This window comes from Lolium rigidum, chromosome 3 (assembly GCF_022539505.1).
Source record: "Lolium rigidum isolate FL_2022 chromosome 3, APGP_CSIRO_Lrig_0.1, whole genome shotgun sequence".
Classification (NCBI taxonomy): domain Eukaryota; kingdom Viridiplantae; phylum Streptophyta; class Magnoliopsida; order Poales; family Poaceae; genus Lolium; species Lolium rigidum.
In genome coordinates this window covers 327289730-327306491 of record NC_061510.1, presented here as the reverse complement: position 1 = coordinate 327306491, position 16762 = coordinate 327289730, and the positions used below count along the sequence as shown (strand labels likewise).

The 16762-nt window shown below is 44.8% G+C and overlaps 3 protein-coding genes across 3 annotated transcripts; all 3 read right to left on the bottom strand.

Annotated features, from left to right (window-relative positions):
- Positions 1-3899: 3899 nt before the first annotated feature.
- LOC124700020 lies at positions 3900-5635 on the bottom strand. Its single transcript, XM_047232221.1, has 4 exons — positions 5462-5635; positions 5258-5378; positions 5022-5083; positions 3900-4153 (listed from the first exon to the last, which is right to left on the bottom strand). The coding sequence occupies exons 1-4, from the start codon at positions 5633-5635 to the stop codon at positions 4043-4045; spliced, it is 468 nt and encodes a 155-aa protein (XP_047088177.1). The 3' UTR covers positions 3900-4042.
- Positions 5636-6163: 528 nt separating this feature from the next.
- On the bottom strand, positions 6164-13046 carry LOC124697017. The gene is made up of 11 exons (XM_047229662.1): positions 12609-13046; positions 11938-12032; positions 11712-11832; positions 10927-10992; positions 10695-10834; positions 9767-9893; positions 8779-8924; positions 7687-7822; positions 7205-7289; positions 6814-7076; positions 6164-6644 (listed from the first exon to the last, which is right to left on the bottom strand). The coding sequence occupies exons 1-11, from the start codon at positions 13044-13046 to the stop codon at positions 6507-6509; spliced, it is 1755 nt and encodes a 584-aa protein (XP_047085618.1). The 3' UTR covers positions 6164-6506.
- Positions 13047-15294: 2248 nt separating this feature from the next.
- LOC124700019 (putative 12-oxophytodienoate reductase 2) lies at positions 15295-16498 on the bottom strand. The gene is made up of 2 exons (XM_047232220.1): positions 16012-16498; positions 15295-15892 (listed from the first exon to the last, which is right to left on the bottom strand). Exons 1-2 carry the CDS (start codon positions 16496-16498, stop codon positions 15330-15332), a joined length of 1050 nt encoding a protein of 349 aa, XP_047088176.1. The 3' UTR covers positions 15295-15329.
- Between the last annotated feature and the right edge of the window lie 264 nt (positions 16499-16762).

The window sequence follows — 16762 nt, the reverse complement described above, 5'->3', positions numbered from 1 at the left end:
TGCGGCCACGCGGGCTGGCCTCCGGGGAAGGAGAAGGGGATAGGGGGTGGGTGGGGGTGGGGGGGGGGGGAGAGACGGCGGTGATGCCATGGCCGTCGTCGAGGGGGGGGTGGGTGGACGCCGACGCCGGCACGGCGGCGGCGGGATTGGGTTTCTCACCTCGAGCTCTCCGCGGGGCTCCGTCCGCTCTCTCTCTCTCTCTCTCTCTCTCAACTGGCAACCAAGGAGCAGAGCATGTGCTCATGACGGGGAGCCAGCAGACGCATAGAAGAAATCGTACGCCTCAGCTACTTCCATATACCACATCAATTCACGGTTTGGCTGCGCAGAGAGGTCGACTATCTTGTGCACCTGCAACGATCAAGTTCACAGATGTTAAAGAGAAGTCGATACCAAAGCTTGGCTTATGGGTTAGCATTGAGAATACTAATGGTAGCAGGCAACTAGAGGTTTGGCAAAAAAGAACAGTATATTTGCTTCACGTGCATAAGTCACGGTAAATGGCAAGAAACTGGACGCAGAGTTTAGGGAATAGGATGCAAGTCACTGGAGAATTAAATGACGGAGAGTCAAAAACAAAAGGGGATCTAAACAAAATTGTTTCCCCCCTTTGTATTTCTTGGAAGTTTTATGTTGCAGCATCAACGCTGTAATCATCCGGTGCCTGGGACACATGGAAAAGCCACAGCAAGCTACGCTGACACAATGGCAAGGCACATCCAATGGCATGATGGGCATCACGCATGGAGACTAAAATCCCTCTCATATATTTTCCGTTACTTCTTTACAACATGTACTACCTCGGGTCGTCTTTAATTGACGCGCGCACATGCATACATCCTTAGATAGCTAGCTTTCCTTCGCGTCAAATATATCCGGATGGAGGGAGTACAAGATACTGGAATCAAAAATTTACATGTTAACGTAAACCTTCCGTACATCAGATATCTCTTCTGATAATGTAATACCAGGAGAATAACAAGCACAATGGTACTATCAAAAAGCTGATTCAACATTAAAAAAACACTTCAACAAATCTAGGACTGGCACACTTCATCAATGAAAAATCTACTTCAGTTTTTAGGATACGGAGCCTAAAATCAGGAGTGCTCCTTGAACATGTTTTTCCTTTCAATTTGTACAACCAATAGGTAGGCAACCTGAAACTGTAGCTGTTCTCTCAAGTATTCAAATAATTCCAAAACTGAACTTTGCATCAAACAATACAGAAAGCAGTAAACGAAAACCCCAGATTATCAGTGTACTGACGAAAAAACACATGTCGGCAGGTAAGTATGCGCAAAGAGAGTGTTGGGTGGGCGGGATGGAACCTTGACTGTGGGCCGACTGCCGTCCGGTGCAATATATGCGCCAATTATCAACACATACATCCCTACAACACAAAACAGGACCATCAACTAGAGTAATGAAATCATGTAAAGAACTGACAAAGCGTTGTAGCCCGTGAAAATACTACTCCAGCAGCACTTACTTTACCAGGTCTGGTATTTAAGCCATGGAGTCGTCTAGTTGTAAACAGCCTCTAATACAATGCACAGTACTCCATACACGAGCACATGATACATCTTGTTTAGTTTATTTGATTTTGTTATTTTTTTATTGAGGAGAAATGCACATGATACAATGCACTAAGAAGAACCGTGTACTGAAATTATTCTGGGTGTCACCTGTAACTGATGGCGTACATGGATCGGTTAAGTTCAGTTAACGTGGCATTTCAATTTCAGACCGGATGGATGCACGCATTAATTCTATCGCAGATCTCATCTCCGTTGCACAACTAACAAAATCAACAGAAACGTTGCAAAATGCATGACCTGTGACTAGTGACATCAAAATTGCATTTTTTTTATGCATGTACAACTCTTGTGAGTCGTGAACAACTCATGTTGCATATAAGCCCATAAATAGGCAGCTAGATCGAGGTAGCATGCAACCAGATAACCATGTATGTACTCATATGCTCATCTGATTATCTTTTGTTCGTAAGGTATTAGAGGAAACTGAGATCCGGTACTCTTGCATGCTCGAGCTGACCCAGCTAGGTAGAGCTTGGCGAAGCAAACCCGCAGCACATGACACCATAGCCGTGCCAAAATTAGTATACATGGCCACGTGAGGATGGTCCTTGTGGTTGAATGCCGAAGTGCCTCGCTTACTTTAACTTGACGGTTGTTTGGATGAATAGGGTGATGATGTGCCACCTAAATGGTAATATCAACTTACTTTTATCAGCCCAATGATGCATCTTGTACTGCCTCTGACTTTTTTTTCCCCTTTCAGCGGATCTCCCAGAAGATCGGTGTATCATCGCCTTCGCCGCCGACGATCTTTATGCGCTTGGGTTCGCCAACTTGACAGATGGCTGGCACTGCCTTGGAGATTCATGCCGGACTGTACCATCTTGCAGCTTGGTGAGAACTACGGGCAAATTCTCGGTAGACGAGGCCATCTCAACTTGCCCTGTGTTCCATTGGAGAGCCGGAGGGCCTAACGATCCACAACTAAGAGGACCGTGTACTGAAACTATTCTGTATGTCAACTATACTTGATGGCCTACAGGAATCTGTGAAGTTCAATTAACCTGGCATTTCAGTTTCAGGCCGGATGTACGTACCGGGGCATGTTCTTCCAACGCTCTGCTAAAGAGCGAACTGAACTGCTGTACTTGCGAGTGTGCAATTTTGCACGTCTAAACGAAGGAAAGAACTGATGATTTGCTGATAATTAGCGGGGATAACACTGGGAGTCCGCCAAAAAAATTACACTGGAGGATACAATTAAGAAACTAAAATCCATCTAATTCAATGGTTCCCTATTTGCGCTTGTCTACGCTGACATAAGGGAGCTCCACAGAACACATGCAAATTTTGACCAACAAAGTTGGCCCTATTATCATTTATTTTGTGTATTAGATCCAGTCCTATTTGTTCTAACAACAATCCATGGATATCATATTTTTTCCGAAAATCATGAGATGTCATTGGCCTCTTCATTGAATAATGCACACAGCCCGTCTGTGATAATATTTTGATTTGCCTTGAGAATGTTGTGTTACCTCATATATGAAATGCAACGATTTTCTATTACAAATCTCTATCCCCGCTGCACACCTAACAAAATCAACACAAGCGTTGCAAAATGCATGCAAGTTGGGGCATCGAAATTGCATTTTTGATGCATCACTCGTGAGTGAACAACTTATGTTAGATATGAACAACCAAGCCCATAAAAAGGCTGCTGGAGGTAGCATGCAAGAAACTAAAAATATGCTTATCTGATTATATTTTGGTTGTAAGGAATTAGAGGAAAGTGAGCTTCAAGACTCTTGCATGCTTGAGCCAATCCAACTAGCTAGAGCTTGCCAAAGTATTAGGAACCCGCGACACACAACACCATTGCCGAGCGGAACGTGAGAAAGAATGGTCGTTGGGGTTGAATACTGAAGAGCAACGCTCCCATATACTGCAAACACAATGGGAGGAGCCATCAAAAATTTATATGCTAGATATATTGCCCTCCTTTCACCGTGAATGGGGGAAAGATGTAGAATGGTGCAGTGGTGGAGCTTGCCAGCAAATTCACTGAAGAAATGAAGTAATTAAGTGTTAACTGTGCCGAGTATGCTATCAAGATCCTCAATTATGGGACAGGGAGTACCAAAATTTGATTTTCTCTTCCAACTTTGCTTGCCCTTTTTGTACTTTGTTGCAATGATTATTAACAGATCGGTGGAATTTTTTTGCAGAAAAAAACCTTTGCATAAATGTTCAGTGGTTATCGCGCCCTCCACCCACAGTTACCCAAACCCCCACACTTGCTGCATTTGGCAAAGACGGAGCTCCACTATTCTACACACCAATCAAATTTGTCACGGATTTGGTGGCAAAGCTCTGGTATTCCATGTCCAAAAACTGATGCATGGGGTACAGTCGAATAGAGGGAAATGTTCCAGGAACAAAGGATGCATAGGCTAAACTGAACCGAAGCATCAGAGGCGACCAAGGAGCAGAGCATGTGCTCATGACGTGGAGCCAGCAGATGCATAGAAGAAGTCGTACGCCTCAGCTACTTCCATATACCACATCGCTTCACGGTTTGGCTGCGCAGAGAGGTCGACTATCTTGTGCACCTGCAACGATCAAGTTCACAGATGTTAAAGAGAAGTCGATACCATAGCTTGGCTTATGGGTTAGCATTGAGAAAACTAACGGTAGCAGGCAACTAGAGGTTTGGCAAAAACAGTCATCCAAGCTAACCAACAAGTCACTGGAGAATCAAACGACACAGTTAAAACAAAAGGGGATTTAAACAAAATTGTTTCCCCCCTTTGTATTTCTTGGAAGTTTTATGTTGCAGCATCAACGCTGTAATCATCTGGTGCCTGGGACACATGGAAACGCCACAGCAAGCCGCGCTGACAGAACAGCAAGTCACATCCAATGGCATGATGGGCATCACGCATGGAGACTAAAATCCCTCTCATATATTTTCCATTACTTCTTTACAACATGTACAAGATACTGGAATCAAAGATTTACATGTTAACATAAACCTTCCATACATCAGATATCTCTTCTCATAATGTAATACCAGGAGAATAACAAGCACAATGGTACTCCCTCCGATCCATATTAGCTGACTCTAGTATGGATGTATCTAGATACATTTTAGTTCTAGATACATCCATATTAATGGCAATTAATATGAATCAGCGGGAGTATCAAAAAGCTGATTCAGTTTTTAGGATATTGAGCCTAAAATCAGGAGTGCTACTTGAACATATTTTTCCTTTCAATTTGTATAACCAGCAGCTAGGCAACCTGAAACTGCAGGTGTTCTCTCAAGTATTCAAATAATTCCAAAACTGAACTTTGCATCAAACAATACAGAAAACAGTGAAAGAAAACACCAAATTATTAGTGTACGGGTGAAAAAACACATGTCAGCAGGTAAGTATGCACAAACCACAAAGAGAGTGTTGTGGGGAGGGATGGAACCTTGACTGTGGGCCGACTGCCGTCCGGTGCAATATATGCGCCAATTATCAACACATACATTCCTACAACACAACAACTAGAGTAATGAAATTATGATTTTTGTTATTTTTATTGAGGAGAAATGCAGCTAAAGTTACAGATCAACAGCAGCAAAACTACATATGCAATTTATAGTATTCCAAGAAACGGAGAAGACAAGACCAGAATAACAGAGAATTTAGAGGATGGGTGCGAACCTGGCCGCCAGGGCTGGCCCTTGGCATCGTCGCCTTGGAGCAGGAGCTCGGTGACGCTGGAGCCGTCATCCAGAAACAGGGTCCCGTCGTCGGCGCTGTAGTCCGCGTGCACGATCACGCCCTGCCTGCCGCTGCAAGTCGTCAGAGCTCCGAGCGAGGAATGGGGATTGGGGAAGAAAGAGGCGAGGGAAGGGAAACTGGGACCTGGATCCAGGCGCGCTGGAAGCGGATGTTGAAGAGCATCAGCGCGGCAGAGGATCCCTCGGAGTCCGGCGCCGTGGTGGAGCCCGAGAGCTGGGAGCCGAAGAGCTTCAGCGCCGCGAGCGTGTAGTCCATGGCGGTCCGGGGCGCGGCGCCGCCACGAGCGCGTCCCTCCATTTACCTGTTTTCCTTCTTCCCTTTTTTCTAGACGGAATCCTTGAGGTTTGCGGGTCTAGAAAATAGCAGCTGTGTGGGCTGACAGAACCGATACGGGCGTCCGCGAGCCCAGACGGTAAGGCCCAATATTTATGGCAATTGGCAGTAGTATTTGATGCACTAAAAGTTCCCTGAAACAATCGTTACAGTAAAAAACAGTAATATTGCAGCCACTAATAAATGCACTGGTGCATGAAAACTTCTAAAAAAACCATGGCTTTAAGTGAGACGACAAAGCTTTACTTTGACTAGGAACGACTAGAGAGACAGGTGAAATTTGGGACAAGAGATCGCGAAACAAAATGAAGAGAGAGCGTGTGGGTTGAAGGCCTGGTTCATATTTCAGTTTTGCCGAACCATAACCAAACATTATCGGCAAAAAGGCATCAACAATAAAAGCAATAAACCGCCAAAACAGGCATAATACAGTTCAAGAAATCAAATCCTGTTTGGCAGCGAATAGATGTACGGTATGGGAAGCAAAATGGACGACAGCAAAGTGCAGATAAAGAAAACTGACATTCAAATGTAATGGCAGATGGAAACCATATCTGGATCCATGTCTTAGTTTACATCTATCAAAATGACATAAGAAAAACTTTAGGCCAAATTTGCAACTTATCAAATTTGGCAACCGGATTTCCCCAAAAGAATCGTATCCCACCCCATGCCCTCCATTCGATAATTCCTTTACAGCATCACTGTTATGTGCAACGATAGTAGGTTCTAACAGACTTCCCGTTCCCAAATCCCAGTAGCCACATATTGTAATTTCAGGTCAGCAGTGTTGATTACAAACTGCAGCAAGCTTTTGTCAGTAGAGTTTTTCCAGTCAGTGGAGCGCCTTGTGGCAGTAACTCAGCACCTCCCGAGCATCGTCAATGGAGTTTCCAGTCGGCGGAGCATCTTGTTTGCTCTGCGAAGACTTCTCCTCAATCCATTTCTCCATGACGAAGGAGATTGACCTGAGCTGTTACAAATAGTTCTGTAGCATAGGAAAAACAATGCGATGGTGCTGCCAAAAATGCATTGCAACATGTTTGAAGCGTGTTTTTCTTTTTTTGTAAATATAGAATAAGATCAAGATCTCCATGAAGATCATTACGATAGCAAATTATATTTTCGTTTTAAAAGGATACACATTTGGATGTCCATCCCAACACAAGAGCATCCTCAGATGATAAGTTCTCTTCGTCAATTACATGACTCTCGAGGTCATCTTTGATGAGAGTGAACTTGCCTAAGAAGAGAGACGCAAACTGGTCGAGGGATGAGGAATCCATCTCAGTTTCTTGCCGTCGTGGCATGATACGTGGTAAGGTACCCCAAAGTGCATATCGAGCTTGATCATCATCAGGGACCACTGGAAGAATGTCAAACAGGCCCTCCAGGAAGGGTAAATCTGAAACAATTGACAGACAGGATAACTGTAAACTAATTGGAAGCATGATTTCAAGTCATACAACACACTTCTCAGGAAATAAAAGTTGATTCGAAAATTTGATAGATTGCTAAGAAAAATGTGCCTACCATGGGATAGCATAGGCACCAGATGCTTTCCATCGGTCAAAATATTTGATATTATGATCACCACCGAAGCGCAATACTTTGCAAACTGAAGAAGAGTTTGCGAGTGAGAATATATTTACCATGCTGGACTTGCATTAGTACATACGAATCTACAGAACTTTCAGGTGAAAAAAATTTAGGTCTCCGACGAGGCTGTTGGGTGGGATCCACAAGCATTAGTGCAAGGTTAAGTTCGTCAAATGTACAAAGTAAACAGGTAAGGGGTGTTTCTTCAAATTTTCAAAATAAGAAAATCACGACTTGCTGATAGTTGAAAATTTGGAACTGCGTGTTTCTTAAAAGTTAGGAGTTAACCAAGCCAAAACAATTCAATACCAACGAGACAGCAACACCATGCATTTCTTCCAAAATATTTCAAACCAGAATTTTTGGATGTTAAGAGATTGGCTGGTGATCAAATATGCTGGTAGCACAATGCTCACCTCATGCTTATCAGGTGACTTGATCATGCTAACTAGCACTTTCATCAGCCGGTCACTCGACGACATCACTTCTGAAACACTGTGTATGGCTGATAATTCTTCCATGAAGCGAAGGATCATATCAAGAGAACCAGGCCTGAAAAATGTTGAGAAAAAGGTAAAGCGATTGCATTTTTGTCCCAGGTTGTTAATTCAAAATTCAAAAACTGAAGCACGAATATAAGACCTATATAACGCCCAGACCAAATTACTGGAAAACATCAAAGGCAACATCTCAGAAGACTGTGAAGGACCTAAAATTTGCACTAGAAGGCAGATAAGTACTACCTCTGTCCATAAAAGGATGCCGCAAGTTCATGTAAATTTAGATGTATCTAGACACTTTTTAGTATAGATACATCCAAATTTAGAAAAATCTCCGATATCCTTTTATGGAGTATAATAAATGTTCTCTTTGACATAATGGATTTAAAAGTAACTTTTGAGGATCCAAATACTTTAGGGTTCTTTGGACAAAGAGATTTTTTTGGGCACTTGGGTTTTGCCCATATTCGAACTGAATATCATAAACCTCCAGAAAATGTCCCTATCCAAACAGGCCCTTAGAAGAATTTCCTATGTAGTTATTTGCTACGCAGGATTTGTATATTTTCTAAGCATTTCTTCGCACTAGATTTAGTCAAATTTCCATTGAGTCCAACCCCTTGGAAAGGTCCTATGTTTTTCCAATGGTACAATCAAACAATCTTTGGTGCAAATTCATGAGGTATTCTTTTCTTTTGCAGGGAAAATTCATGAGGTATTCAATCCTATACGAATCAGGACGGTATGGCATTGCAATACTACCTTTTTCCTACCGCTGCATTCTAGAATCACGTGAATCAAGAAGGCCTACTTAAAAAGTTCACAAACCTAAATGTTTAGAGGTTGATGAGATTCATTAGATATGAAAGTTGGCCATTCTTAATTCTTAAACTACAGAAAGATTACCAAATACTTGACTAGAATAGTTCCTAACATGTAACAGATAACTTCTATGAAATGAAAATGTTGCTGAATTTCAAGTTAGTTCAATTCAAAAATACACCATACCTGTCTAGCTTCTCTTCCGGTGATTTTTCAATCTCAGTTGTTAGCAACCCAACAACATGGTCAACTAAACCCACTTTAAGCATGGGGTCGATAAGCGCAGCTATCACATCTTGGGCATCAATGACAGTTGATATGAAGTCAATGCTCTGCACCCAGTAATCCACATATGAAACAATCAAACAATTGAACATATGCAAATACAAAGGGATGCAGCTGAACTATATTATAATAAGATGAACATAATTGTGATAGTTTGTCTGGGCTGATAATTGCAATTGCAACCGAACCATATTAGAATAAGAGGTAACAAAAACTTTACAGTAAAAGTATATGAAAATAGAAGGTTTCTCTATACTGTAAGTGTTATTCCAAATCAATAGGCAAATAGATGCTAGATAAAAGACCATGAGATCTCTGAAACTAAAATTTGATAAAATTGTAAATATGCAATGTGAAGTCACATGTTTCTCAAGGCTCTTCACTGTTACCAAAAGAATGTCCACCAAAAACTTCAGAGATTCTCCTAAGAGAAGAATTTTCACAAATGCGAACCAAGTTATTGGCAAAGTCCATGGAAGAAAAACAGGAACTCAGTCTGAATCAAAGGACAACTCTTAACATTGGCTGGATAACTTGGATATATAGCAATGCATAAAACTGGACCATTACAACTGACAAGTGTTAGGGTGACGAAATAGTAAATAGAAAGAATTCGATGAAGAACTTCCTGAAACCACATCATTAAATGATGAACTGGTAAGAGAACTAAGCAGGAAAGACACATACCCAACCATCATGTGTACCATTATTAAAATAATTTTTGCCACACGAAATCTTAGAAAAGAAACACATTGTGTCCATATGTAAAATTCAAGTTAAAAGAATAAAACAACCACATTGTATCTATATATGTCGAATTTCAAGTTTAAAATAGAATAGAAGTCACTAAAATTCAAGTTAGATTGCATATACGAATTCAGTAAAGTACCTTCTCAAGTAATGTCAAATCCGATGTATTGCCAATTATCCATAGCATACGTGAAAGAATCTCATCAGGTAAAAGAACTTCAGCCCAAGAAACAGAAGCACTGCACCGAAGAGCGGCAGCCAACAACCTATGTTAAGAAAAACGATATGAGGATACACAACTGACAATCTTTTGCAACAATACTCATGCAACTATCTTTTCATGCTAAGAACATTTTTACAACCACCAAGAGTCCAACACAAGCAAAATTTAATACTCCAGCGCAGATGGATGACAAAATCAAATGAGGCACAAAACAACAAGCCAGATAAGCATAGACAGAACTTCTCAGCTCTAAGTTCTCATTGTCTGCAAGTCTGAACAATTAGAAAGCCGCTTCGCCAAGTTTTGACCGTCAACTATAGAAATTTAAGTTCTCAATAAAAACTAATCCAAATTTACTTAGCTCTTATCCCCACATATTATTATTAAACCAACCTACTAAAACTGTTAACATGGTTATATTTGTGCAAAAGAGCTGTATGTTCAAGAAACTTCATCTGCAGTTAAATGACTGGTGATCAGTTGCGAATGTGCAATTGTATGTATACACGTACGTTGTAAGCATCCGTAATTTTGCATGTGGGAATTTGCATATTTATATGTGGTGAAACTGAATTCATAAGTTATCTGATCAATACAGCACTGCACAAATTCAAGAACAACATAAAATAATATTATCAACATAGCAATTATGCGTGTACTGAGCTGAACTGTCAGATCTATTTCACATGATAAGAGTTAAATTTCATGACAAAAAATAGCTTGCAATTCTAGAATAATAAACAGCTTGCTGGAGAACTAATAAAGAAAACAGCGAAGAAAATAGTTCTAAAGATGTTCTGGTCCAGCAAATGAAATAGAAGACTTAATCTCAAACATATCCAACCTGAATGCTTCAGAAAGGCATTTGACATCATCTAGAAACAGTTGATTCACAACAGTTGTAATTAAACCCTTCTCCAAACAGATAGCGTTAACTAGAGATTCATGACAAGCTAAGTTTCCCATGATTCCAAGACAAACTTCCTGCACAGACCAAAAATTCAAATAAACAAGATATTTAAGACATTCTTAGCAGAATGAGTGGAGGCAGCAGCAGAGGAAAAATTCCATTCTACCTTCACCCGAGAAGAATCTGCCACTCGAAGGTTTTCCAAAAGCACTTCAAGTACAGAATTATCGATCTGCACGAGTTAAAAAATATGTGCATATTAGGCTGTTAGCAGCAAAGATGCACACTTACTAAGGTATAAAGAAATCTGCATGACTGTGATGATCTCAACCTTCTTTTGCTTTTGTATGTTTGACTTGCTGTTAGATCAATTAGCAGAATTACTTTTGACTTACTGCAACGGAGCCATTCTTTCATTCAAAATAGTTGCTGATATTAGCATGTTATTATGGCATAAGACATGTATTACAACTTTACAAGTAGTTGTCACCAGCAGTAATTTATATGGTTCCTAAGTTATACTGCAGAATTTTCTAGAACAAATTAAAAAAAAAAAAACTAAAATTCAGAGCCTGAGAGATAACATATGCCCCCTTCATCAATTTTCTTTCAGTGCAGTAAGTAAAAGGCACGAAGGAACTACAAAAGAAAAGGAAGCCTGAGAAAATCAAAAGTTAACAACTCCCTTTTCTGCTTATGCACTTCTCCTAATTGACCTAACAATCCAACCACATCATATTAAAATACAGGCTTGTCTAAAGCCAGTACAGACAGAGATAAGAGAATCAAAACCTCTCACGCATCATGCTTGCTACAAAGTAATATGTCTTAGCAAAAACCTGAGCAGCTATAAAGAAGTTTCATATAGGCATATAGCAAAGCAAGCCCGTTCCATATGAAGAACACATTGAAGAAATACTCCTTATATAACAGAATGATCAGGATAAGTACCATATGTTCTGCTTGAGGTTCACTAGCTGCAAGGTCCCACAGAATGCACCCACACTCTTCCCACTGATCCTCATACTCAGGTAGCGTTGACTCCCCGTCATCAGAACTGGAACTCTTGTCACTTTTGGCACGAGGTAGACATTGTTAGGAAAACCAGGTGGTTTTAAACAACGCCTTCTCTGCTAAACAAACTTAAATGCGAAGTAAAACCGGAAGTACCACTCACCTGAACTCTTTCACCAGATCGGATCCCTTTGGTATTAGCTTCCTTATAAGAGAGATGGTATAGCTTGGATCAACTGTGGTTGTGTCATCAGGTAACTGCAGATAATTACAACCGGAAGATTGAACATGAAGACAGCTCAATATTACTATAATTGGCTAAATGGAAATCTTGATGACAAGGTGACTAAACTCCGATTAGTTGCTTTTTTTGGCAGGGGAACAGAGCAAGTAGTTGCTTAAGGTAACTAAAACTCCAACTGCTAAAACTACGTACATAGAAGTGCCAGATTCATTGCTTGCGACAGATTTGAGAACGTGAACAACAGCAGTCAAATTGCACGACCAATTTACAAAAGGGTAAACGCAAGTTCATGCTCCCCAGAAATCCACGCTGCACCCAGTAAATGGCAAGAGAATACAACCTAATAACATCCAGCATGGCCATCGAGCACAGTATCCCAGTGTGGCCTATCCTCGCTTCGTCACCCAGGGGTGCAGAACGCCTAGTTTCCCCTAACAGCACGGCACGGCCGCCATCCTCGAGACGGGCGCCAACTGCTCGACGGAATGCTCGTGAGAGGCGGGGGAAATGGGAACCGCACAAGCAACCCGGAAACCCTCGTCGCGCTGCGGACCGAGAGGGGGAGGGAGGCGGGAGGCGAAGCCGTGTACCTCTTCGCCCGTGGGCGCGAACGGGAGATGCGTCGGGGCATCCTCGTCGTCCTCCTCCTCCCCGTCCTCATCCTCCTCCGTGGCGTCGCCATCTTCCTCCTGCACTTCCTCTTCCACGTCCTGCTCGTCCTCCGACTCGGGCGCGTCGTCCTGCTCCGCTTCGACTGCTTCGTCTTCGGCTTCGGCGGCGAGCGCCACCGGGGCGTGATCGGAGGCGGGTTGCTCTCCGGCCGCCCCCGGTCCTCGCGGCGGGCTGGACGCGTCGTCCTCCCCCGCTCCGCCTTCGTCGTCGGAGGCGTCGGGCGGCGCTGGAGCGTCATCGGAGGCGGTTCGCTCGCCCGCCGCCACCAGCTCTGGCCGCGGCTCCGGCGCGTCGTCGTCCTGCCCCGCTCCGCCCGCCGCGGGGGCGCCTCCCTCCTCGGTGTCGGAGGCCGCCATTGCAGCTTCTTCGGTGGTGGTGTGGTCTGGGGGTGGAGAGCGGGGTGACGAGCGAGGCCGTTCCAGAAGGCGGAAGGGGACCGAATGGCGACCGACCTAGCGACGGGGGTCCCCTACTAGTACACGAAACGGAACCCAGCCGCAAAACATTTCGCTATCAGCATGGTTTGGGCTTTTGCAGCGGGCCGGGTCACGACCAGGCCCGGGATTTGGATCGCGAATGGGTCTCGACGCGTAATGTCGGCCCAGAGCTGAGAGATAAGTGGTGCAATGGAGATAATTTGGTAAAGGCCTCTTATATAAAAAAGTTGATGTATCTATTCTTTGATTGGGGCGTCAAGTTTTTTACGCACTCTTTTTCTTATCAGGGCACATGTAAAGACTGAAAGGCTTTTAATAAGGTGGCTTAATATATTATGGTTTTTAAAAAATGCCCTAAAAAATCTTAAAAAAATGGTGAACATTGTACCCTAAAAAAATGATGCACGTTTTTTTGAACACAATATATTACGCAAGCAAACCGTCTCATTAAATAACCTTTCAGTCCTCTTGGGTACCCTGGTAAGGAAAAGAGTGTGTATAAAACTTGCTGGTCCAAGTTCAAATGATAGTTACATCGTTTAGCAGGATTTGCAAAATAAAGCTAGGGGGCTCATCGGCCCAAATGCATGAAAAAATTGTTTCAAAACAGTTCCTAGTTAATTCATGACCTGCCGCATTTGTGTCTCTCCGCTTTCTTCAACTTGATATTGGCACCCCAAACCTCAAAGGTCACACTCCTATCTAATCAAACAATGCATATTGGCACCTAGCTCGAGGCCGAGCTCCCGGAGGTGCTCTGCTCAATGCCAAGCTCAAAGGCGGGTCGGCTGAGTTGGAAAAACGGTTGACAGCCAAACTTATGGCTAACGGGTGTAGGTGGGGCGTCTGGGACTAGTGTGAGAACTGAAGTTGTCGGCCAACCTCAACCTAACCTACCGTGGTCTCACATGGTAGCAGTGGCGGCGGGGAAAAGTCGTGGGCGGGAGAGCTCCTTCATCTATCGCCGAACATCGATTTTGGCCACGAAAGTGGGTGAATGTCGAGGAGGACCGATGGCTGCGGCAACGATGGAGGGCAACCGTCGGTAGTGGAGTGGGATCCGGAGAGGGAGAGGGGAGTGAGACCAGTCAGGATGAGTGGAGATGGTCGAGTCGCCGACGGATGAGCCAGGCCAGACAAGTCCGTTGGTTGTTTGCGGACAGTGGAAAAGGAGGGAACCCAATTCATTGAACATATTCATCATATCCACTTTGATAATATTTCAACATTTTGAAAAAGTTCTATAGGGATCCCAGCAGGGCCAGTGGGCATTTTTTTTCTTCATCTGATCAACAATATTCTGATCAACAACATTGTGGATTTCTTCCTCGCTAAATGGTGTGACAAGTCCGTTGGTTGTTTACGGACAATGGAAAAGGAGGGAGCCCCAATTCGTCTCCGAGAGAAGTTCAATATACCCACCTAAGCTTGTCTCAAAGTTTAGCTTACAACCCTAAACTTTACTTTGATTCAACTTTCACCTCTGAATTCTAAAAACATTTCAGAATCACCCCTTGCATTGTCTTAAGCCGGTTTTTCTTATCACGTAATGTATTGCATTGGTAAAATAGTGCGTACATGTATTCTATGTCTTTAACTCTTCATCTTCAAATCTATGCTTCATCTTCAACTCTTCACCCGCCGGAATAAAAATGCCTCCCCCGCGGCTCGCTGCGCTACGTGGTGGTTGCCATGCTGGCGGAAGGCTGGGCACAACATGTGATGTAGAGGCAGACGCTGGATGTTATTGTCTGATGTAGGCACCCATCTGTGGTCGTTATGGCCTCGTTCCAGAGAGGAAAACGATCATGATGAGGCATGAGGTTATCATGCGATATGGAGAGAGAGGAAGTACATGTATCGTGTATGTTGTATGTTGATGAGTTGGCACAATATATAGGGAGAAAACCCGCTAACTGGTCAGAAAAACCAGTTCAAAACTTGTCAAAAAGGATAAAAAGTTCAATTCCAAACGATTTATAGAATTAGGGTTGAAGATTAAACCAAAGTAAAGTTGAAGATTGTAATTTGAACTTTGAGATGAGTTTCGGAGGTAAATTGGACTTCTCTCTTCGTCTCCAAACTTTGATCATCATGAAATTTGTGAAGTACCCGGCCGTCAAAATGTATTAGTACAACATCCAAAGCAAATCGACCTAGATCATCAATGGAGCCGAACGCAACACTTTGCGAGGTCGATCATCACATCACACGATCGAGGAACGGGTAGTCCGTGTATCCGACGGCGGTGTCGGTGTCGCCGGCGCCGTAGAAGGTGGCCCTGTTGCAGTCGTTAAGCGGCGCGGCAAGCTCAAACCGCCTCGGCAGGTCCGGGTTCGCCAGGAACAGCCGCCCGTACGCCACCAGGTCGGCATACCCCTCGCCGACGGCCGCGTCCCCCTCCTCCCGTCCGTAGCCGCCGTTGGCGATGAACGTACCGTCGAACGCCTCCCTGAAAGGCAGCAGCTGCCGGGAGACGTGCCGCCGCCCCTCTATCCTCGGCTCGATCATGTGGCAGTAGAGCACGCCGTGATCGTTGAGCCGGCTCACCACGTGGAGCGCCACGGCGTGCTCCTCACCGGTGCCGGTGCCGGTGGTGGTGAACTGGTCCAGACAGACTCCCATGCGGTGCCCGCCCACCTCCCGCGCCACAGCGTCAACCACCTCCAGCGCGAACCGGCAGCGGCTCTCCAGACCGGCGCTGCCGACGTGGCCGTCGTCGACGAAGTAACCGTTGGCGCCGAGGATCTCGACGCCGTCGAAACCTGGCGCCGTGGCACGTATACGGTGTGAGCTGAGGCGACCGCGCGGCGGCACGTACACCACATGCACGTACAAGAAGCAAATTAACGGTCCCCGGCGCCAGGAGCTAGCACGTACGTACCGGCATCGACGGCGTTCCTGGCGGCGCGTCTGAACCAGTCGACGACGCGGGGCGCCTCCTCGGCCGTCACCCTCCTCGGCGAGGACAGCTCCTCGCGGCGGCCGTCGAAGCTCATCTGCGGGCTCACCTGCTGCGGCCGGACAACGACTCTGTCGCCGACGTGCCAGAGCTGGCAGAAGAAGACGGCACCCTTGGCGTGCACGGCGTCCACAACGGGCCTCCACGCGTCGACGTGCTCCTGCGCCCAGATCCCCGGGACGTCCCTGAACGACGACGACTCCTGGCGCCCTTGTGGCAAGCCGGAGACAAGCGTGGCCTCGGAGATGAGGAACCCGCCGGGGGTGGCGCGCTGCGAGTAGTACACGGCAGCGTGCGGCTGCGGCACGCCGCCGTAGGAGCGCAGCCGCGACAGCGGCGCCAGCACGACGCGGTGGGAGAGTTGGAACTCGCCCATCTTGTACGGTGTCAGCAGAGGGATGGGCTTCATCTCGCTAGCCGCTTCTCTAGAGTTTCAGGAATGGCGCTTGTGCATGCCCTGTGTTATGCAGACAGATCGAGCTGGTAATGGGGGTGAAGTAGCGAACGTATCCATATCCATCAAATCTGGCAGTCGTGCGAGATCAAATGTAACGTGATGCGGTATGATGCTGTCGGTACGGAGGATCACCACGTGGAATTAATTAAGGCAAAGTATACTTACAGGCGCTGCACAGCGTCGTCGCGAGTTGATCTCAAACAGATTTTTTACATG

What these genes read in the sequence shown, in the direction of transcription:
- LOC124700020 (XM_047232221.1), bottom strand. Translation starts at nt 5,635, where the DNA reads ATGGAGGGACGCGCTCGTGGCGGCGCCGCGCCCCGGACCGCCATGGAC. An exon ending in TCCAGCGCGCCTGGATCCAG is followed by an intron (nt 5,379 to 5,461) that starts GTCCCAGTTTCC and finishes AGCGGCAGGCAG; the next exon opens with GGCGTGATCGTGCACGCGGA. An exon ending in GGGCCAGCCCTGGCGGCCAG is followed by an intron (nt 5,084 to 5,257) that starts GTTCGCACCCAT and finishes GTTGTGTTGTAG; the next exon opens with GAATGTATGTGTTGATAATT.
- LOC124697017 (XM_047229662.1), bottom strand. Translation starts at nt 13,046, where the DNA reads ATGGCGGCCTCCGACACCGAGGAGGGAGGCGCCCCCGCGGCGGGCGGA. An exon ending in CAGATTCTTCTCGGGTGAAG is followed by an intron (nt 10,835 to 10,926) that starts GTAGAATGGAAT and finishes TGGTCTGTGCAG; the next exon opens with GAAGTTTGTCTTGGAATCAT. An exon ending in AGTCACCTGATAAGCATGAG is followed by an intron (nt 7,290 to 7,686) that starts GTGAGCATTGTG and finishes ACTCTTCTTCAG; the next exon opens with TTTGCAAAGTATTGCGCTTC.
- LOC124700019 (XM_047232220.1), bottom strand. Translation starts at nt 16,498, where the DNA reads ATGAAGCCCATCCCTCTGCTGACACCGTACAAGATGGGCGAGTTCCAA. An exon ending in CAGGAACGCCGTCGATGCCG is followed by an intron (nt 15,893 to 16,011) that starts GTACGTACGTGC and finishes CCACGGCGCCAG; the next exon opens with GTTTCGACGGCGTCGAGATC.